The 23,783-nt window shown below is 33.1% G+C and overlaps 2 protein-coding genes across 2 annotated transcripts in view; both read right to left on the bottom strand.

Annotated features, from left to right (window-relative positions):
* Positions 1-922: 922 nt before the first annotated feature.
* Positions 923-2,866, bottom strand: LOC131845742 (uncharacterized). Its single transcript, XM_059194833.1, has one exon. The coding sequence runs from the start codon at positions 2,864-2,866 to the stop codon at positions 923-925; it is 1,944 nt and encodes a 647-aa protein (XP_059050816.1).
* Positions 2,867-9,013: 6,147 nt separating this feature from the next.
* The window catches only part of LOC131845741 (neurexin-1-like), a 231,611-nt gene continuing 216,841 nt past the window's right edge, over positions 9,014-23,783 (bottom strand). Inside the window, exons 12-27 of the mRNA XM_059194832.1 lie at positions 21,184-21,376; positions 20,721-20,912; positions 20,124-20,267; positions 19,258-19,472; positions 18,689-18,806; positions 17,152-17,751; positions 16,286-16,486; positions 15,813-15,929; positions 15,159-15,337; positions 14,265-14,436; positions 13,730-13,947; positions 12,331-12,437; positions 11,687-11,916; positions 10,769-11,068; positions 10,305-10,447; positions 9,014-9,766 (exon numbers count right to left, since the gene is read on the bottom strand). Of these exons, the coding sequence (XP_059050815.1) occupies positions 9,608-9,766; positions 10,305-10,447; positions 10,769-11,068; positions 11,687-11,916; positions 12,331-12,437; positions 13,730-13,947; positions 14,265-14,436; positions 15,159-15,337; positions 15,813-15,929; positions 16,286-16,486; positions 17,152-17,751; positions 18,689-18,806; positions 19,258-19,472; positions 20,124-20,267; positions 20,721-20,912; positions 21,184-21,376 (3,288 nt within the window). The 3' untranslated portion in view covers positions 9,014-9,607. The remainder of the gene's footprint in view (positions 9,767-10,304; positions 10,448-10,768; positions 11,069-11,686; positions 11,917-12,330; positions 12,438-13,729; positions 13,948-14,264; positions 14,437-15,158; positions 15,338-15,812; positions 15,930-16,285; positions 16,487-17,151; positions 17,752-18,688; positions 18,807-19,257; positions 19,473-20,123; positions 20,268-20,720; positions 20,913-21,183; positions 21,377-23,783) is intronic.

Genomic DNA, 23,783 nt, shown 5'->3' with positions numbered 1-23,783 from the left:
ATTTTCATATTTTGTTCGTTACTGTATCGTATCTGTATTTTGACGGCCTTTGGGAATTTGAATATCAAATGTTATATATATAAATCGAGGATACGTTCTATCTCTGCACTAAACTTCATTTAAATTTATCCAGCTATTGTTAAGTCATATACATCCAAACCTATAACAGCATGATTCCTTTTTCTGATATTTTACTAGTAATTTATCTTTATGTTGTGATACGAGGGTGATATGCAATATGATCTTGCATTGCAAGATTCTATTAACTACAGTAATTCTAATTGAAATATTAGCCTGCCTTTTTGATTTTATTTAAGAAATATTGTATATATTAAGATAAAACAATATATGCGGTACGCGGTTAGAAGAACAGCTATAACGTAACCTATATATCTAAAAATATAACTCTATATCATTTATAATATACATGAACATAAATCTTATATATAAAATTCTCGTGTCACAGTTTTCGTTCCCATACTCCTCCGAAACGGCTTGACCGATTCTCATGAAATTTTGTGAGCGTATTGAGTAGGTCTGAGAATCGGCCAACATCTATTTTTCATCCCCCTAAATATTAGGGGTAGTCCACCCCTAAATTTTTTTTTTATTTTAAGGCAAAACATCGTTTGCCGGGACAGCCAGTAAGTAATAAAATTAAAAGTCAAATTCGAGAATGAAAAACAAATATTTATTATTATAATATATTTTCTTTATATATTGACTTCATTGAAACAATTGCCGAAAGAACGGTGCTCTTCATTGGTTGCATCTTTTATCTATCTCATCATTCATACAGTTCCGTAGACTTACGGAATCATGATTTCTTATAAATTGATTTATTTTATTATAAAACTTTTAAATACTAAACTAATAATCAAAACAATATAATAATCAACGTAAAGATTAAAGATGAGAATAACTATTTGGATGAATGAATAAAAGAATTAACAGACATTTTTACTACATTCCTACGTTCAGTAAAATGATATATCAACTCTCCAATAAAAATTAAAATACTTATGATATACATCAAACCAATGAACATGAAAGCACCCAATAAATGTTCCACACTCAGAGATGCTATAGTGCTAGTCAGTTCAACACTGCTCGTATGAATCAGCAATTCTTCATTCCACTTGTCTATCAAACCATTTTCCGAGACGCTACGGATAATAGTATTAAATCGTTCTAATATCGGAAACCACTTTCTAGCTAAAAGTACAACGCCATATTTGTAAAGATTGTTACTTTCTGGAAAGCAGTATATCAACGTCTCACCTTTCCCTAATTTTTGGTCTTGATACATCGATTGTCTTCTGGATGAGACAACAGCAAAATTCCTACTCAAAGCTGTACGTCTTATCCCCTCTTCAAACGTCGTCGAGCTATATTTGCGATACAAATAAAACGAGCTCGCGTTATTAGTCTCAAAATAGGGTCGGTAAATCTCCCTGCCTCCCAAAGGAATCTCAGACTGTATAAGATCCGCTTCGGTGCTTATCTGCTTTTCAAATCGCGGGTGCATTAAGAAAGTTCTCAAGAACGATTCGTAGGAAATCCCCATGTTTACGCTGAAGAGAAGCCAAACGAAGATTAAGATGCGGAACGTTCCACTTTTTGGCTCAAATGATGATCCCCAGCCTAGTAACATACTGAAAGTCATCAGCAAGGAATTTGTAGGCCATTTAGTGACTTTTCTGTTGTTCTCCCTATAGTAAAAGTAATGAAAAACCAGTCCCATTACTATCAGACTGATAAACGTAGCTATCCACGTTGACCATTGGAATATTGTTACTAAATTATTCCAAGTAGACGCCCGGCCAGCCTTGGGCACACACCAAGTCATTTCGTCTTGTGTGTAGCTGATTGTGGGATGAAACCACTTTCGGATAGTTCTTGTGACTTCTATATTGCCTATAATTAAATCTACCACGTCGTTTCTCAACACCCCATACGCACCTGTTGCCGATCCATTAACTTCTATAGTTCCCCAGTTTTCTTTAGTTTCAGACATTTTTATAATTAATGACATGTTTCTAAATTGGCTAATGATTTTTACTAAGTTTATTTCTGCGCCTCTATCAAACTCGTATGAATCATTGTTCCCTGCGATAATACTCTTTCGTATTGGGGGCATCACGTATGGTTCAGAGATTACCGCGTACACTAATAATGGACAGCCTTTCATATCCAAAGGAAACATTTCCTTTTGTGTTTCAAATTCATGTATAACATTATCCTTGCATCTGTCTAAAATGTAAACAGACTCACATTTCCCACCACAGTGATTGTCATCGTAAGGCTTCCAAGTATATGAAACTACTTCGTCTGCGTTAGGAGAATATATGAAAATAATACTTTTAAAAAGTTTGTAGTTGCGAAGTTCATTAATAAAGTGAATAGACGTTTCCTCGGCGCTCTCGCTATCCTTCAACTGGTAGAAAACTATTGCTTTCGCTAATGGATTCCAAGTGGGCAATTTATTCAACTGCAGTATGTTTCTTTCCAACTCCGATTTTTCTTCCAAAATCAGCATATAATTTTTAGCTTTCTCGGGGAAATGCGACGCATTAGCGTGCGGATAGAAAGAATCTTTGACCATAATTGAATACTTCATGCCACTGTGGATGGTTTTCAATAATAGCACTTGTGTTGTTGAAGCGTAAGAATTAATATTGATTATTACAATGCTGCCGCTGAGAGCTTTCTTCTCCACAAAATATTTTGCGGACAGTTTTAAAACGCATTCCGCTGTTTTTACTATTTGCGCAGAATTTCCAGATGTCGTTAGTGGATTTTCACTTGTGACCACAAAAATAAACAGCGCATACAGTAAATAGCGTAATACATTTTTGATGCACATCTCATTGCATTCGTTTCCTGCTAAAGCGAACGTGAAACTCAATAGGAAATAAAGTGAGCACTGATATTTTTAAAATGGAGCCAGAGGTAAGAAACTTTTTATTCGAGCTGCTACTTTTACCATTGTTTATTACTGATCTAAAAAGAAGTGAACTAAAACTCAATTGTTGTGATTTTAAAATATGAATACTTTAATCAAATTTATACAAAGTCGTCTACGTATGTCTAAGTATATCTGACTTACATATAGCCGCCGTTAAGCAGCATGCTTTTAAAGTTATATTTCGATTAAAGTGTTTTGGAACATGCCGTCAGTTTCTTTGTCCGGTCACAAAAAAGATATATTGTTGTACAAAAAACCAATTAATAGCAATATTAACACACCTACTAAAACTCCATTAAAAAAATCTAATAATCTTATCTTATTATAAACGCGAAAGTGTGTGAGTATGAATGTTTCTGATATCAGAATAATATATATGCCATATTTTTTATTGAAATTCAGCGCGGGTGAAATTGCGAGCACAGATAGTCTATAATATATTAACCTAAGTAACCCATTGGCGTGAACTAGACACGAAACATTCTCTTATAACATATAAGAGAAGCCTGCAATATCAGTGAAATCCACATTGAAATCGGTTAAACCGTAAAGCACACAAAGCACAGACAAACACAAAAATAAATGTAGGTTTTGATTTTTTTGTACATAGGGTTGTGATAGTTTTACAGCACACAACTTCTGATCGTCTATTTTGACCTTTTTAATATGATTAAATTGCGGTAATTTTCCAATTATTTCTATGCAATGATGTCCATGATCTTTCATTTCAAATCACAGTAAAAACGAGTACCTGTTTGTTAAATTAATAGCTATGCGGTTTAACGGAAAAATGATGAATAATTGAAGATAAAATTTCATAGAATGTGTATAATTCATAGTATGTATATATAACAGTTGATGTTTATAAATATACGATTAAGATTCCACATTATTTGTTGTTTAAAATAGAATCTATTTTTGCACATAATTTATGACAAAGTCACCTTCTTTTTCGGACTACTCTAATGCGGTTGGACACAGCTGGCCTTTACAGTTTCACCGGACGATAGGGGGCGAGTGCAGATGGCACTCTAAACCCGCAGAAGGACTAGTGGAGCGGCTGAAGCCCAACTCCCGCCTAACGGATACGACTTTAGTGTGAGGGCACCGCTAGGGTTTCGAACCTCGGCTCAGGCCGTCATATTTCGACCCCCGTTTGAATTGGGATCGATAGGAGGGGACAATGTCACCTGTCTGCTTTTCTGCTCTCTTAAAAGTTTAATTGAAATTACATCCACACACAGTTGTAGACAGTCGTCTTGCGGTCTCCTTACAATTTATGCACTCTTAGTATTAACCATAAAGCTGGTACTAATAATATTCATTCGAAACAGATTAAAATCTACTATCCCTATGGACCATTTTACGGTTGCAAAATCCAAGCATAGGATAGATTTTGAAGATCAAACGAACTTACCAAGTGAAGTTCAATCATAATTGTGGGCGATAAAGGAAACCAGGGAATTGTAGGATATATATATTGTATATTATAAAACAACACTACAAACTAGGGCCAGGAAGGGAAACCGAAAAGAACAAGATAGCGGTGACAATTAAGAATAGAATTTTGGTATTCGAAGTATAAAGCATATAAAATGGGTTATAAACTAAATAAGTGGCCTGTATTCCACAATAATTATATGAGTAGCATTATTCAACGCGATTTATTATACATTAAAAAATTATTTCTTGTAATAATGTACTCGTCAATATTTAGTTTTTCTTAGTGTCGCGTCGTTCGAATAGTCATATTTTATTATTCTACCACTCATTCGGAAGCAGACTCATCACAAAATCAATGAGGAAGAAATTTGTGTTTCGCTCTTTTAAATAAATGTTGTTCTAAGTATATACACATTAACAAAGATTAGGCATGAGGCATGACAATCAACATAGAAACCGCTACACACTTAATCTTTATGCAATCAGATAAAACTATCAGCGCTATAAATTTTAAATTAGATTATTTTCTACAAAAACGTTATTATCTTTCATATACCTACATAATAAGCTTTTTTTACAAAGAAAAACATTTGAATCTTTTTCTGACACATTGAAAATATACCCTGGCAGTTTGTTACTTAAAAATTCCCATACAATGAATTACAAACTTTCTTTAAACGGCACTTAGATAAAACCAGTTTACGTAAGTTTTAATTAGTGTAATTGCTAACATTTTTGAAACTAACAATATTTGTCCTGGTATACAGGATATTATCGTAAATGTATTTAAAAGCAACTGTTAGGATATTTAATTCCTTAAAGCACTCTCGCAAGGACTTTCCTTGGAACCCATACCATAAAAGGAGCGGATGACCCGCTTTTGCAAAATATATAATAATACTACATAATGCTATGAAAATAGCTACAGTAGACAAGTTTAGCCATTGCTAAAAGCAATCTTTTCAAGGCAACCTTAGGGAAACGGATTGAAACATCGAACAGGTAGGTAAAATGACATGAACAGGTACAGTACCACGTCCGTGAATTATGTAATTTTTCTAATAAATAATAAACAATGTTAACAAACGAGCTTTAAATAAATAGATATTCAGTCGAGTTTCTTGCCTTTTCTTCTCAATTGAATATTTAAACTAAACTATGATATTAATAGAAAAAATTACTTTCATTTCCACCTACATGTATGTTTTTTCCATAGTATAGGGACACACGACTTAGTGGCTCACCTGATGCTAAGTGCAAGATGCAACACCAGGGGAATTGCGAGTGCGTTCCGGTATTTTTTAAAAAGGAATAAGCCTTTTTCTTAAAGATTTATCGTATCAGTTCGGAAATACTATTGCTGGAAAGTGATTTCACAGTGTAACCACATTGTGTGTGGCAAAAAGTTTCTGGAAAAACGCACGGTGGAGGACAGCCAATCAAATATTTTTTAACTCATTTGATTTGATTTTTACCTGTACCCCACCACCGTACCACGTATGATGCTCGTTGACAATTTAGCGACTAAAAATTACCACAACTGACGATGCTGCCGTGGCAATTCTGTATCCAATATTTACCACAGGTACAAATCACCTGCGTGGATATCTCTATGTCACTTATTTCAGCCAGGCGTGCTTTGTGAGCTATTTTTCGGTAAGAGATTGACATATGGCAGTGTGCGCATATCAGTTGCCAATAACCACCAGATAAGAAGTCAGCTTATTTACCAACACAAATACATAAAAATAAGAATGATCAATCGTTGACATTATATGTAGTGTTGACGAATCTAATTATAAAATTTTCATGTCGCAGTGTTAGTTCCTATAATGCTCCTCAAACGGCTTGACCGATTTTGATGAAATTTTATATGTATACCGCTAAGTTATAAGGGTGGGTTACAATATTTTTTTATTTTTTGGACTAAATCAATTATTTAAATTTTTTTGGTTAGGCATGAGAAAATACATCATACCGTAAATTTTCACCCTTCTAGCATCCATCCCTATATTGAATAGCAATATTTATTCATATGGCAAAATATCGTTTACTGGGTCAGCTAGTATAAAAATAAAACTACAGAATCATATAATTTACATAATATATTATTATTTCAAAAACTGTCACTTTTGCATGAAAAAAAGAACTTGGTCCGACCGAAGTCGAGTGAATAACAACTTCAGTTAAATATGGTACAACAAACGAAATGTGTAATACACGTTGTTTTCCTACAACGCAACCGACATTACTTAAAATATCAAAATTAATTTACAAAAAAAATATCTAATAGAAGAAAAAAATGTTCAAAAAAATACGTGACCGATATAAAAAATTCCCTCACTTATAGAAATATACGTTATCCGCAAATAACATAGATCGCTGCACTACAAGATGCAAGTAAATAACCAACCGCGATTGAAATAACAATATTAAAAGCAACAATTAAAAATAGAGGCACTTAGATCTCAAAACGAAATCAAATCTTGAACATACATAATAAAACATTTAACTTGATCGTTAATAAAGTACAGTTGCGTATTGGAAACAACGTTAATATTATTACTATTAATAAAACTATAACGGTACAAATCATCAACCACATTAACCATTAAGTTACCACTAAAATTGACAGATAAACAAATTTCTGATACTAACATTTTGTGCCGTAAAACGAGTGTGATAACACCGTACAATATCGCTTATCATTACAATATCATCATAACTATTTACAATAAATGCAACTTCAATTATCTAGAACCTGTGCTTTATAACAATCTATATAAATATGTTTTTTCGTTCTATTTTAAAGCTAATTCAAGTATTTTTAATCGGAAAGAGGAAAGTGGGACGGTGGATGTACGATTATATTCTAATTGTAAAAATATAGAAGCCATTCATTTCAAATCGGAATTAGAATTTGACATGCGACCATTTAACATTACGAATTAATTATTTATTAGTAATTGATAGATTTATCTGAAAAAGGAAAATATTGTTAAGTCGTACCTCATGGATATACATATATTGCTTTTTCAATATTAACATCTTTTTTTAAGTGTTGTCAAGACTTTTGCTTGGAATATTAATATAACATACAAAGTTGCATTTCATCAAAGAGATCATTATATTTATAAAAAGATACAACTTCTAATGTACTTATATCAGCTGTTTCGTTATTTTGTCCTTGTCTTTAAAAATTAAAAAAACTGAAAATATATTTTAACCGTAAGTAGGTTTGCATGAGGTTTTAGGTTTTTATGGACAAAAGGTTATAACTGCATCCATTTTTTGTTGAGTGTCTTGTCATGGTGTATTGATATTAACAGGATTCAAATAAGTTACAGAACAGAATATTATTTAGGAAACATTGAGCAATGGTTTTGTACGAACAAATGTGCAAAGAAAACACAAATATCTAATTCAATCCATACCAAATCTAAAAGCTCATATTACTCATTCTACGATAATGTACAATTGTTTGGTCTAAATTCAAGCCGATTTGTTCTTAGTCTCATAATAATGATTTCATTTCTTAACTCGCTACGCTTCACGTCCGACCTAATAAAATATTGTATAAGACCTAATAAATATAGGAGAGATTATTGGAATTGTAAAAGTTACTGTAGTCTTTAATTGAACGATATGCTTTATTTTCGTGATGGCAGCCCCAAATATTATTAGCAATTTTGATTTATTAGGATATTAACAAATAGTCAGGCAACTAAATTGGACGTTTGAAATCATTTGTTACATGCAAATAAAAATATATCCAGCTTACCATAGAAATCACTTCAAGAGTTTTAACGAAATGCTTTAGAGGCTTAGCCGACAATAATTGCTTATCTTCAACTAAACATAGCTTGTGATTGTACTATTTTGTGGCATGATACAACCACTAATTATACTTCATATATGCAGGACAAAGTACAAAGTAGCCACGTGAATACGAATATTAAAATTGAATTAATTGAAGGGAATAATAACATTTCGTGTTCATTCGTGCTTTGTTTCTTTGTTCATATTATTTTAATGCAAAAATTTCAGTGACTTCATTGAATGCTTGTTCGTATATTTCTATGTACACAAAATATCATCTGTTATTAAGATTTTATAAAATAACAAGAAGTTAAAATCATAAGCGTCACTAAAGACACAAGCGCAAAATTATTGGAGACAAAACCGACGTCCAATTTTGAAGACTGACAAACACGCCTAAAACCGATTAATATTAGTCTTAGTGTTATTTATTAAACTATGAAAGGCAATGTAGATAGAAAAGTTTACATGCATATACACGTATCATAACATTATGTTAGCAATATACAGTAGAACACAGGTGAAAGTAACAGTCTAACCAATGCTGGTGAAGTAAATGTTAAACTAATAAAAACAATATCAATTTATATTACACTCATATCTTTAAACTTTCGCATTCACATTATTAATATAGTTAAACGGTTATAAAATGAATAATTTCATGGTAAATAAAGGTGTTCTCTCTTAACGTATCAACTAGGTTGCACTGGCCGTGACTGGAGTTACAGCGAATATCAATGTCCATAATACCATTATGGACATTGATATTCGCGGATTGTCCGACGCAAAATCGCAACACCTAGTACTCACGGTATCCGTGCTCTTACTGACCGATGCTTACAAACTTTATTTAAATTTGTTAATTACTGTAGATGATAACTTTATATCATCTTCCCTAATAAAATTAGATTATTTCTTTATTTCTAGAACCTAGGAAGCAAATACACTTATTTACCATAAAGTTATTCGGATAAAAATTTGTTTTCCTATATTAATAATATATTACACACAGTTTGTTAAATGCAATTCCAGATTTTATTAACGTTAATTTCACATATTGAATTAAAATTGCAACTCCGCTCGCACAAGTGATTCACTATAACATTACAATAATTATTATTTACAATTCTAAACACTTGCGAGTCAGTCAGTACTTCATCTTACATTATCATCTTATATTTCATAAAGCAACATATCTGCTTATATATCAACAAACACGCGTCCTTTTCCATTTATAGCATCAACGTTGTTTATACATCTCATATTGACATTGTAATCTCCAGATCGGTGTCTGCGAGGTCATCGAGGGTCCAAGCGACTAAGGAATACACTCACTCATTAAAATCTACTGTCTTTGATATGAAGTCATCACATTGCTTACACGTACCACTCTTTGATACCGTCGCGTTTGACCGGCTGCGTTGGGAGTGGAGCGGTCGGTGCTGTACCATTTCTGTTCAACGGTAATGGTTGCAGGTTTCTTACTGCGCCACCAGTCATCCCACTTGATGCCCCACTCTGATAACTCGAATGTGCCTATAATACAATTTTATACATTAAAAAGAAATATATGACGCGTCGCATCATTATGTTTCTTCGTCTATTACTTTATATAGAAAAATATTATATACAAACGTCATTGTTCTTTTTTTATCATTATCATTAATCTATATAAGTTTTACTGGCGTTATAATACTGTCCCTTCGCTCATATTATATTTTAATGCTGTGAGTCTATAATAGCAGCAAAATGTTGTGTTGTACCAATATTTCAATTAGGTTTATGACTGTAACATATTCTGTCACATATTTATTAAATAGCTACTCGCCTCTACTCCGCACGATTGTATATAATCAATTACTTAAATAATTATATGCAAACACTTCTTAAAAAACAAGCAGCCCATCCTACTTACTGATAATGTACGCTACATTATCATCTTTGGTAATGTATTTATAGGCTTTTTTTTATTGTGAATATCGGTTTAGTAGTTCTTGACATTGTAATTTTTTATTGTAAAAATTACAATTTCCATTTATAATAATATTTTAGATGATCTATTAACTTCAAATACCTGATTTCCAAGCAGCGCAGCACTAGCACCTTGTTGGTAACTTTTGTCCTCTGTTACCTTGTATGAGGGTAGTTTGAACACAATATACTTGAGCACGATGATCACGATCAGAATTATTGCTATTAACACTGAAGCTACGATACCTGTAAGAAAAGAAAACTCATTATTGTCTTACTTTATCCTATTATTTGGGATCGGCGCAGCATGCCATCCTCTTCCACTGATTCCTATAGGCCGTCACATCTGAGCTCCCTCTCCTTATATACATATTAACTTTCACACTATTTATCCACCTTTTTTGGTCGTCCTCTAACTTTCCATTTATCCACGTTCACTTTATATACTTTATAACAAAACATAATATAATGTTGTTGATAAATGTATTTCACGACCTTCGGAAGTACGATGATGTCTTAAACAGCTAAATCACTCAAGCCGTCAATAATAATTTTTATTTTACTAACCAACTATTGTTGCAAAGAACTCTGATTCCGGCGGCACCACTCTGTTGTCCGTTGTCTTTGGTTGATACCACTTTGTTGTTATATCGTATCCATTGTAATCTTGATGTCCGCGTCCTCTTGATCTCTCTAGTTCACTCCCAATACCGATCTCATATGTCGGAGTTCTTCCTTCTATCTCATTTTCTCTTCTATCTTCGTATTCCGGTATATGATTTGTATCTTCTTCTGTGGTATGCGTCATATCCTCTGGTGTGTGTCGGCCTGTTTGTGTTGGGGTATAATGGTGTGTGTGGGTGTGGTCTGAAAAACAACGTGGCTTATTGATGATATCTATGTTTCCTTCATTCAAATTATTAACTTGTAGCATGCATGGAAACTGGTTCCAGAAACTATTGATACCACAAAAGTCATTTGATCTCTTACAGTACCTACATACTTCGACTTTCACGTAGTGTATGTTTCAGTAATCTTTTAGCCGAAGTTCTTTTAACATACAATTTCTAGTAAGGTTAATCAGTGGATTAATGCAGTAGTAAATACCATTTCATAGTTCTTTTGCATGGTAATCACATTATATATTATAGTTGCCAATAAAATAGTATCATATTCAGATTTTATGGATTAGTTTTCATCTATTTTCTATTCTATATTTGTATTTTATTCTCATTTCTCTAGGAAGTTCTGATAGAATGTACGCAATATACAATATTTAAGAATTTATATAACTGAGCAAAACATTTTTTTAACGATAATTGTTTAACTAGTTTCAAGATTAGAAGAAATCCATTAACTAATAATAATAGAGGAACCAAAAAAAATCTATAACAAAAATAGTATTGACGTCGCTTTATTGATCATAGTCGATCTCATTTTTAGTTTCAAGTGAATTATGCAAAACAAAAAACTTTATATTCTCACCATCCGTCGGTGTTGTTCTTCTCTCAGGAGTACTTGCACTATCAACAGTGCCAGCGTGCATATTATCATGATCGGGTAATGTAGTTTGCGTATCTGTACTACTTTTTGTACTACCCCCTGTAGTATCCGTTGCTGCATCTGTAGAACCTTCGAGAGACTTGTCTATATGTTCGGTGGGCGTTATGGACACAGTCGGTGAAGTCATGCTGTGTGTACTACTTGCTCCGGATCTGGAAGATAGGAATTTATAAGAGTTTTTATTTGTATCTTAGTACAAACATATGGGCTTCATTACAATTGACATGCATTACATAATATTTAATCAAATGCAATAGAATATAGGTAAAACTGCATGTCTGTGCCTCAGAAATACAAAATGGCTTATAGCTCAGTGTGGAGAATCACTCAAAGAGCAAAAGACTGATTTTCAGCTATGTCGGCGATGGTAAGAAAAAGTAATTCAATTTCTGTAATATACTCAATCTGTGTAAAAGGAAACATCTAATCAAATACCGCAATTGAAAATCACTGTATATGAAAACCGCGAATAGACGAAAAAAGCAGCCGGGTGCTGCTTTCTTGGTCTATTCGCATTACAGTTCGGTCACGATTATGATGGATGAAATAATCCCAATGCTACTTACGTTGTCATAGGATGCTCTGGTTCAGTGATTTCTTCACCGTTAGATCCTGATCCCTCAATGCAGTCTTCGTCGTCGCAAGGCTTCATCAATTTACCACTGGTGTCACCCTGTATACATCATAAAACAAACCGATCATGTATATACTAATATTAGAAAGAGTAAAGATTTGATTAATGGTTTGTTTGCATTCAGTAAGCTCCGAAACTACTAGATCTATTCCATCTAAATTTTTTATTATTAGAATCCTTACTCCTTGATGAATATTGTCGATAGAATATTTTCAAAGTTGGAGATGCGAACCATAATTTCGCAAATGGTTGACAATAGAGCAAAACGATGTACTGAAATGTGTTAGAATTCATAAATTTTAAAATGATTATAAATAATGTAATCCTGGTTTCAAGGATATTTATAATGTAAGATTATACCTCGCAAAACCAGAGCGGGGGCCGTTAGTAATATTTTAGTAGTCATCTGTATATCTAAACGGTATTATACTGTCATAATTATTAATGCATTTGTGTGTATATATATATAATAAAATTAACAAAAAAATAAATTTTCATTGTCAAACACACCATATAGCCAAAAACAACTTGATGGTTATTAACACTTGATTATGAACAGACAGAATTATTGATACGTAAACCGGCGTTATCTATATCATCACCAGACCCCACACATCACTCGCACTCACACACACACACACACACACACACACACACACACACACACACACACACACACACACACACACACACACACACACACACACACACACACACACACACACACACTCGATTACACCAACCTACGGTTGTGTCATACAAAAAACAAAAACAAGCTGTGAGGAGTACTAATACGATGTAAATAACCTGTCTTTTAAAAAAAAAAATCAGATTATTATTATTAAAGATTATTTATACCTTATACCTATTTGTTTATTGAAATTGAAATTGTCAATTGAATCTGTATGGTCTATACAGAAATAAATGATAAATGAATCTCTGAAATAGAATATAAATGAATGATATGTACCCTGATGGAAAAAAACAAAAACAAGCTATTAATACATAAATAACTTGATATCAGTTCATAAGAATCTGTATACTAAAATGTCATAAAACTTGATGTTCATAAGCAAATAAATTATATTTGTTTTGATTTCATATGTAGACTGAGACGATGTACATATATCAACATATATAAGTAATTAAATGTAATAATTCAACACAATATAAATTGAAAATTAAGAAATAACGAACAGATGGGAGTTAATTAACATAATGTACATAATAATCTATACGAATAAATATAAGATACATATTATTATGTAGTGAGCCGTCAACTTATTTCCCATTTCTTTTAAAAATACTTCTTGTAGAAAAAAATCGCTAACCTGCTGCATTCTATTAATGTCCCTATCCAGCGGAGTGTGAGCTCTCCTCGCGTCGCCTCTAACAGACACTGTGGGGTCACCAGAGGCGGCCAGGTCTAGAACCCGCACACTATTGACCACTAAACCGGCCATCACACCACTGAACGTTCGGGAGCCGCCAGCTCCGCCGCCCACTGTGATGGTCGACATGCTGTTGAAGATAGTAGACGGCTGACCACCTGAAATTAAATAAAGATGTTGTTATGAAATCGTCGTGATGGTATTTATTATTTAGATTATTTGCACTTTGTCATTGGATTTTTATAACTTTAATTTAGTTTTTAATTTTAACATTTAAACCAATTTTTAAGACGACGTGCGGTCGGTCGTACATACCGCGAAATTAGCAGCAGAAATTGCTTGTCTATTGTGATGAAAAACGCATTTTCAATTTACAAACAAATATTATTTCTCTAGAAACCTATCATCACTATATTTGTAAGGAATGTAAGAACTAGAAGATTGTCTGTACAAAGCTTGAAAATTAGCAACATACCTTGAGGTTGTCTAATATTAACAGCGTAGTTATCCAATTGCAGGGCAGATCTACTACCGTTTCTTGTGAACCTGGCTACATGATATGCTCCATCGTCAACCCTTGCTGCTTCATCACCGAGGGGATGGTCCCCACCGCCAACGTTATAAACCATGAATAAGTTGCCGCGAATCTAATAAACAAATGTAAGTAATTCAGTTACTATATTACAAACTAGTGTTCGACCTAGTTTCGCCCGGATCTAATAATTAAGTATACACGATGGCTAACTGGCCTTTATCGCCACTTTATCATCTGTAACATCACTCACTACTAGCAACTCTACGCAGGGGTAAGGAGATTGTTATAATGTAGACTAATAACCTTATTGCTAGCAATGTACCGCATTGGATTAACTACCACGTGGTTCTCCTTAGAAACCATCTTCAAAAATTCCTCGTGAATTTATAACTGGGCTAATTGACCTAACCAAATATTCATCTTATCATTGACTACTGCTGGCCCGCTAATGTAAACCGTTAGCGCAGGCGGGTGCAGAATTCCATTAAACAAAAAAAACTAGGTAACGCTGTGATAGGTTGACTAGATAAGATCTATTTGAAGCATTAATCTACCTTTACTCACAGCGTTCTAATTAGTATTATACAGATGATTAAAAAGAAAACAAAATTATTTATACTCAATACTTACAGGGGGAAAGGCATTTTTAGTAATAGCAATTATCTTATCTGTGGTAATAGGGACTCTGGTAAGCCCATTGATAACAATTTTCTATGTCAGGTCGATCTGTTACCTCTGGAAACCACCGTGGTTAATTCCCGGTAAATCAATCTTATCATACTTCACTTGTCCCTTGCCAGAGTATACCATCAGTGCGGTAAAAAAAATACTTACAATTTCCATCTGCATATAATCCTGGGTGTTGGAAGATTCAATTCTTAGCAAAACTGCGTCGGCCTTACTGGTAACAAATCCAAGAGCAACCTTATCCGTTTCAGTATCTACCACGGAACTGGTCGGATATGTGTACGTGATTATACCTCGGCCTGGACCAAACTCGTATGCTATTGATTCTGAAATTTCATTTAAAAAGAATCCCATTAACTATATCACAATAATTTACTTTCTATATACAATTCTGACCGTTTTCGGATCTAAATAATCCATATTTAGATCAACAAATATTGCAAATTGTGCCCGCAGCTTCATACGTATGAGATTTATAGCCTGTGAGTTTCCGAGTTTCCGTTTCTTGTTATTCCGATGTACAAGCCATATTACTATATAATTTCATTACACGCCCTACAATAATATTTATATAAAACAATAAAATACATCCATCCATCTATCCTTCCATACTTAATTAGGTAAAGCAGAGGTCGTGTACGCAGTTTGCGTACAAATACAAATTCTTGATCTTACTTCAAACTTACTTCAAAGTATGTGAGTATGGAAGAATAGATGAATGAATGGATGATTTTTACTCTTTTATATCAAAATTTTCGTCTACTTTAATATATAATACATTAATTATTAAAATGAAAATACCATCGTAGCACGTGGGTCCGGTGAAGGAGGTGAGATCACAGTCACAAACGTATGTATTCCATTGTTGCACACATACACCCTTATTTGAACACGCATTGTGCGTGCATTTTGTTGGACCTGGAAGCAACAGGAATAGCAGTTTTTGACTGAGTTAAATAAAGGAGTAGTTTATCAATTCGATTGTTATTTTCTTTGAACCTTATTCATTGAGAGTTAGTTAAATATCTGGCATTAATTAACAGCAGACACATGCACACGGCATGGTGTGTTGTAATTGACGCCTATATACAAGAGCAGCATCGTGTACATGACGTCTTCATGATAGCACTCATACGTTGCTATAACGGATGACTAAGGTGTAATACCCCCAAACCTTTCTTCACTGCTATATCTTAGCCTTTAAGCGAAACACAACATAAAATACATGCTGTGTTTATTAATTGTTAGTAAAATAAATACTGCTCAAATCTCACCCTCGCATCCAGATGCTATAGAAGAACTTTGCACAATAGCGTCATCGGTCAATGAAGGAGATTCTCCAGGTAAGTCTAAACTTGAAATACATCCTTCGAACCCTTGTCGAGATATCACTCCTACAGGTAATGAAGAGTACATATCCCTCGGTACACCAGCCACAAACAGAATACTGTCTAAATCTAACATTAAATTTGAACCTGAAATATAACATAGCAAACAATTTATATGTGAACAATAATAAAATATTACTTAAGCTCTACACGTTTAGTTAAAACAGATACTAAATATAATCAGGTGCATGTTTCATTTTTCATTCATTAAATATTGATTTCAAATTACAACATTCAATTCAACATACTCGTGAACGAGTGGTTTGTAGGTCTAAAACAGATTTAATCTTAATATAATTTGACCCAAAAAATTAGTGCTTGTTGGTGGTTTGTATTCAAATGTTAAATGTAAACTTAAATTATTTAAAAAAGCTTCACACAAGTTCTCGTTCTTCTTGTGATGACATTTATCAAACGAGTAGTAGATAAAAACAAATTGTTTTGACTATTCAAAAGTGCTTAAATTAAGTTTATTTAAATAAATGATTTTCAATTCATATTATTCAACATTTTTCAATTTTTATTTTATAGTCGTAGTATCGAATTTTTCAATTCATATTATTTAATTTTTTTCTATTAGGAGATCTTTTATTTTAGGTTTGGGCAGATCACTGGTGGTCCTGCGGTTGATCGACAATGCCCTCCTGAGCTTTTGCAGTTCCTATCCATACATCTTCCACAACTGCAGAATAACCTTTTTCTTCATAAATCCATGATATAATAATGCTTAAAAACATTATTTTTAAACTTACCCGTTGTGTGCATTTCCAAATCTTCATCGACTTGCAAAGTATGTATTTTCGGCGTTGGTCGTCTAATAGATACTGAATGCCACCTATTGTCGTTCAGGAAATTCTTCAACTTATCCTTCATAGTAACAACACCATCTCCAAGATTAAACACACAGTGAACATGACCATTTACCAACTCCACAGCTATAAAATCTTGTTTCTTTCCACCATTGTAAAATAATAGACCATCCATTTCAGTTGTACGGAAGTAAAAATCTAGATATGTACTACCATACGCTTTCAATAATGGCAAACCTACATACGTATGTTTCGATTTAAAAGTAACAGATTTATAAATATTTAAAGCATCGGCTTTCATAAATTTCCCAGTAAATATTATATTAGAAGTGTCATATATATGGTTGGTTTCGTCATCACTACCAATGCCTAAAGTTTTTGACAGATCTATGTATCTTATTCCATTGAATACAAACTTCTGCATATAACCCACAAAATTTGGTAAAGTTGAAGTCATCTGTATTTCTTCTTCTGGGTGATAAAGGCCTCCTAGATGTAACGTTGATATTTCCAATGTGGAAGCTTTACCTAATATTGTTTCAGCTGAAATACAAATTACACATTCTCATAACTATCATGTAGAAGTATCAAATGATCACACCTATCACAACATTGACATCAAAATAAAAATAAATTAGCAAAAGAAATTACTTTTACATACTCTTAACAGCAATCATTTATAATTACTTATGTACATTTTGATAGCACTTCTCTATCTCTAAATATAAGTATGAATAGAATTAAGCTTCAAATAACAAGTATCAACAATTCCATACATCCTAGCGTCTAACTAGAAGAAATTGTGTTTACAGATTCTATAATTGCCAGCAGTGAAAACAATTCCGCCACAGATCCTACGCATCTTGATAAACGTACTACTAAAACAATCATATTTTTACCTGTTTACGATGACCTGTCCTGTCCTAGATTAATCACTAAAATCTGAACAGGACAAGTACAAAATGAAATTGATACAGTAAGTAGTAACACATTCACAGAGGACACTACAGGAGAAAGAAATTAATATAAAGTAAGAAACAAGGGCATTCAACTAAAAGGTGGAAATACCAAGTGCCAACTATTAAATTCAACCAAAACTAAGCCACTATTCTACATATCTAATAGGACATCTAACACCAACGATATACTTTTCAAAAATAATATTCCTTTTGAAAAGCTTCCCACCAAACTCATTTGTAATGTTCAAATGAATTTCAGTGTATGAAAGTTCTTAAGAAATTAAATTTGGTTTGACTCCATTATTCGTGTTTTTCCTTCTGTCTTTTGTTTATGTTGTATATTGTTTCACATATTAATTAGATATTTATTTAATGAACTCAATGCTTTTTTAAATTATATACTTTCAATAATATTAGCTTTTAATAAAATTCGCTAACAGAGTCAAATCAAAACCAACCTTATAGTCCACTACATTGGGGTCAAAATAAAAGTGTGCGGGTGCTGTCCCGTGCATACGTACATAACATACCGCGTACTGGCATCGCCCCATCCACCTGCAGCTTTAAATTTGAGGCTCGTCGTGAGAACCTAACCGTGTGCCAATTGTCATCTGCCACGTTCGTACCCGCTAATAGATTCTGGAAGATAATTGCAATGCTTTATTGCATTATTAGAGACATTATCTTACTTTGAAGAAAGGAGGATCTTGTTTTTTTTTTGGATATATATATATACGTTACATAATGGCCTCGTTTATCAAGCGATTTCCATTCCACCTTACTTCTAATGATCGCAGATTCGATTCCTCATACGATACAGACTTTTGCATTCATGAGTATGATTGTTTGCTTCGGTCTGGATGTTGATACAAAAATCGTAATACCATCTACCTACACGTCAAATTTCATAAGATCCTTTCAGACTAATCCGAGAGACGGCTACAGGCTCTTGAGTTGCTACGTTGAATCCAAATATAGACAGAAATTTGAGCATGACAAATGTAGCGGACGAAATTCGCACATCGATAAATGCTTTTATCTGGGTAAATAAATTAAGAATTTACTTTAATTTTATCTATTTATATTATACCTTCTCACGATCTCCCAGCCTTACACTAGCTCGGACTCTTCCTGCAGCAACCGCCACTTCAATCCTATCAGCTGAATGTTCCGATGCTGTCCGTACTAGTAACCCAGCTCGATTAGTTCTAAACCGTAACATTAATTCCTCTGTCTGCGTGATGTGTTCAGGTCCTAGTGACGCTGTGAGGTGTTGGCTGCCATTGAGAAAAATGGTTGGAGACTCTGAAATTAATACAATTATATAATTACATATGCAACATTGCATGATGACGAAATTTCTTTTATCGTGTGGAAAAATCTATCAATTAGCCAGCTTTTTCGAAGTTGGATAATTAATAGATTTTTTGGTATTTAAAAGAATTCATGATTTTATTTTGTATAGTGACGGGAGATTTATTTATAATTTTTTATAGCCATTAAATAGCAACTTTTTTGATGTAGTTGAAGAAGTGGTCATCGTCGGTCTCTAATACTATATACATTTATTAATTATTTCATCTATATAACATTTACATCATATAACGTGTTACGGTCCACATATATTGCGTCTAACTTCTCATACTTAGCTCAGGATCCTACCGAAGTTTGACATTAGATGAGATTACAGGAACTTTTTACAGGATTCTAGAAACTTTTGCCTCGCACAACCACATTGTGGAATCACCTTCCAGCAATGGTATTTCCGAACCGATACGATATTGAAACCTTCAAGAAAAGAGCTTATTCCTTTTTAAAAGGCCGACAACGTACTTGCAAATCCCCTGGTGTTGCGGGTGCTTATGGGCGGCGGTAATCACTTACCATCAGGTGAGCCGCATGCTCGTTTGTCCCCTGTGTTATAAAAAAAAAAAAGATTATAGGATTGAGTCTTACCTCGACCACAAGTTGGACCTCCATAATTTGTAGTGGAACAATCGCACAGAGGCCTGTTCCAACCTTCAGCGCATTCAGCTCCGTTCTGACATGGAGAATTGACGCAAAACTTCGGATTCACATGACAAGCTGGGCGGACTGCTGCTGTAGAAGAAAGTGAAGAAGAAATGAAAATAGAGTAAAATATATATAGACTGGCAGTGCTGGAATACGTACAAATGTCTGAACGTAATACAATAATGTAACAAATAGCTACATTTACACGTACGCACATTCACGCTAGACTTTTAATAACTGGCAGAGAAGGGATGCAGATCTACTGTTTTAAATTTGACGCAGTCAATATTTATACGTTTAATTAGTAAAAATCTCGAGATTATACCACATTTTAATTTTTTTGAGTTTCCGATATTTCCTGATATGGGATCCAGATCGTCCCATGGTGTGCCTTGGGAGAGACCTATTTCTAGCAGTGGACTGCAGTAAGGTGATGAGAGTTTCATTAGAAGCATCACATGTTGTCCGTAGGACTTCATTCTTGCCATTAACCACCAGACGCGCCCTCAGTTTATATACCAGAATTACACAAAAAATTACCTGAATCCTGTTGCCGAGCGTAGGCGCTTAGATCTTGTGGCTTTCCACTTAACACCAGATCTCGAAGGCATCCTACGAACCCTTGTCTCAAGGCTGCCGTCCAAACAGCTGGGGGCGTCCTCGAGGCAGAGTATTCTGAACCTAAACCACCCACGAATAGGGGCCCATCTAGTTCCAACTGATTCGATTCACCTGCAAATTAAGTAATGTATTTTAAAATACAAAATTTTCATTAAGAAATAAGGAAAAAGCAGACAGTCCTTACAAACTTTTAAAATATCTATAAATAACTTAAATGAAGAGCCCAAAATCTGTATAATAAAGACAAAATATCTGTACTGTAACTACAGTACAGATATTTTGTCATCCAACTCTCAAATACATATATATTAGAAAGTTAAATGGACAAAATATCTGTCTATATTAGTTTTGTCAAGTTAATAGTTAATATATTTTAACTTACCAGGAGTTTTAAACTCGGCATTAGCGCCATCCACCGTCACCCTTCCATCTCGTCCACTTCTTCTCATCGTGAAGTCGTGCCAATGGGAGTCATCGACTCGCCTCCTAGAAGCTCTGACCCTCACACCACCGGAGCCCAGATCGACATGAACATAAACGTAGCCGTTCAACATCTCAACTGCAAACAGATCCGCCTGGAAGACAATCAACAAACACGTATACCATTGTTATTACTGTTATTTATAGTCGGTAAAACTAATTTAAACACTTTTATTAACCACTATATAAATTAGAACAGAAATAATTATAAATAATTTGAGACTCTATCATATATTTAGGTAATGAAACTTAAATGTATAATTGTAACTTCAAATTACCTTACTTATACTAAAAAATATTTGATAAAATTCTATTACCTATCTGTATGTTCTTGCTATTTATGAAATAGCTGGACCTTATTTATTGAGATTTAATCTCTTAGATAGCTAATATCACAAGGAGTAATTGGCCAATTTTTATTTTAGCCACTTTATTTTAATAAAAAAAAAATCCACGGGGACAAAGTCGCGGATAACAGCCAGTAATAAATTCATGTAATTATTCTTTCATTTACTACTGTATTATTTTTAATCTTTTGTAATACGGTTTAATAATTAAATACTTAATAATCAGTAAACAAAAATAAATTTCAATGAAAAGTACCAAATTATTTTATAAACTCATTTTAACAATCATAAAGTGCTAACAAGGTTTAAAAAAATCAGTCAATCAGTCGTATCAACAAATACATAATAATAAAAAATGTCTCTATTTTTTACATCTCTCTTTAAATTCTCAAGTCATATCAACAATTAACAATTATTTGAATCAATTCAATTTGCTTATTTTGTATATCCCTTATTACTCTGGTTAAAAATTTTCTTAAAAAAAAAACGTAAAACGAAATGATTTCAACATTTCGTTTTACGGTTGAAACTAAATCTAATAGACCGGTCTGATATTGAAATTATCATATATATATAATCACATCAGAAAACTGTACACATACTAGTTTCGTAGAGTATTGGACGATACGAAAGTTCCAAAACAAATAAAATTAATTTGAATTGATTCAAACTGACCGACTGATTTGCCTATTTTCTAATTAACCTTGTATATTATTAATATTTAATACATGCAAGTAATACTACATACAACAATGTGCAAACATATACAATAATATAAATTAAATAATTATATACAGATTTTAAAATTTTATATATTTATTAAAAATTGTGACTTAAAAATATATTTTTTAATTATATATATATTACATATACTACACATACTACAATATTCAAGCTAATGTAATCATAAAACAAAATAAAAAGTACTATGTCATTACTACTTTTATCATTACACTAAACGTGATCGATCTTGGCTGAACATTTTTATATGAAACTTATCAAGATTAATCTAGTTACATTTCTACTGTTTTATGAATATTAAACTTTGTGTGAACATTTACTTTTACGTGTAACATTTATTTTTTAATGTTATATGTTTTTTTTTTGTAATGTTATGATACATACAACCCCCAATTTTCACCCTTCTACCATCAACCCCTATTTTTAATAGCAATTTTATTTTATATAGCAAAACAATATTTTGCGATGTTAGATATATATACTCGTACATTACAGACATAGTATAAAACAAAGTTGCTGTCGCTGTCAGTCCGTCCCTATGTATACTGAAATCTTTAAAACTACGCAATTAATTTTGTAGTGATTCAGGAGTAAAGTTTATACACATAATACATGCACACCCGTGCGAAGCCGGGGCGAGTAGCTAGTATATAATATTCAAGCTAACTTATGCATACATTACGCCATCGAAACGTCATCGATCTTGGCTGAACATTTTTATATGAAACTTATCAAGATAATGCATAGAGAAGCATTACGAATATGTTCCACCATATTTCTGTTTTCATGAATATCAAACTCGTGTAATAATGCAGTGTTGTATATAAATTGTTATATTATTGTAATATATGTATTTGTTTCTATGAATAGTCATAACTATGAGATATTTTCAGATATATTTACATAGAGAAAGACGATGTAAGCAGTTCTGTACGACTGTTATCCCAGATGGGGTAGTTAGATGCATTATTGGTGTCGTATATCTATACATATAAATAAAATTGGAGTGTCTGTTTGTAATATTGAAATAACCGATGAAATATAAATACGGTACATATACCAAAATAACATTTTTTACAATTTTTGTCTGTCTGTCTGTTTGTTCCGGGTAATCTCTGAAATGCTGGACCGATTTTGGCGAGACTTTCTGTATCAGTTAGTTGATGTAATAAAAAGTAACTTGGGCTACTTTTATTTTAGAAAAATAAAGGTAAATAACCACGCGGACGAAGTCGCGAGACAGCTAGTTTATTAATAAAAAACCCAGGACAATTCACACTGAGCATTTAGAGTAGATTAGTCTAAATGCTAAGAAGAACTCGTGTTGTGTATTTTAATGTTTATGACAACTGACATAAATACTAAAATACATTTATCAAACAATCATACTCATAAATACAAATGTTCTGTATGA

The sequence above is a fragment of the Achroia grisella genome, unplaced genomic scaffold (genome assembly GCF_030625045.1).
Source record: "Achroia grisella isolate CSIRO2021 unplaced genomic scaffold, CSIRO_AGI_Agris_v1 utg483, whole genome shotgun sequence".
NCBI classification, from domain to species: Eukaryota; Metazoa; Arthropoda; class Insecta; order Lepidoptera; family Pyralidae; genus Achroia; species Achroia grisella.
This window is presented reverse-complemented; position numbering and strand designations above follow the sequence as displayed.

Coding starts and splice junctions, on each gene's coding strand:
- LOC131845742 (XM_059194833.1), bottom strand. CDS start 2,866: ATGTGCATCAAAAATGTATTACGCTATTTACTGTATGCGCTGTTTATT.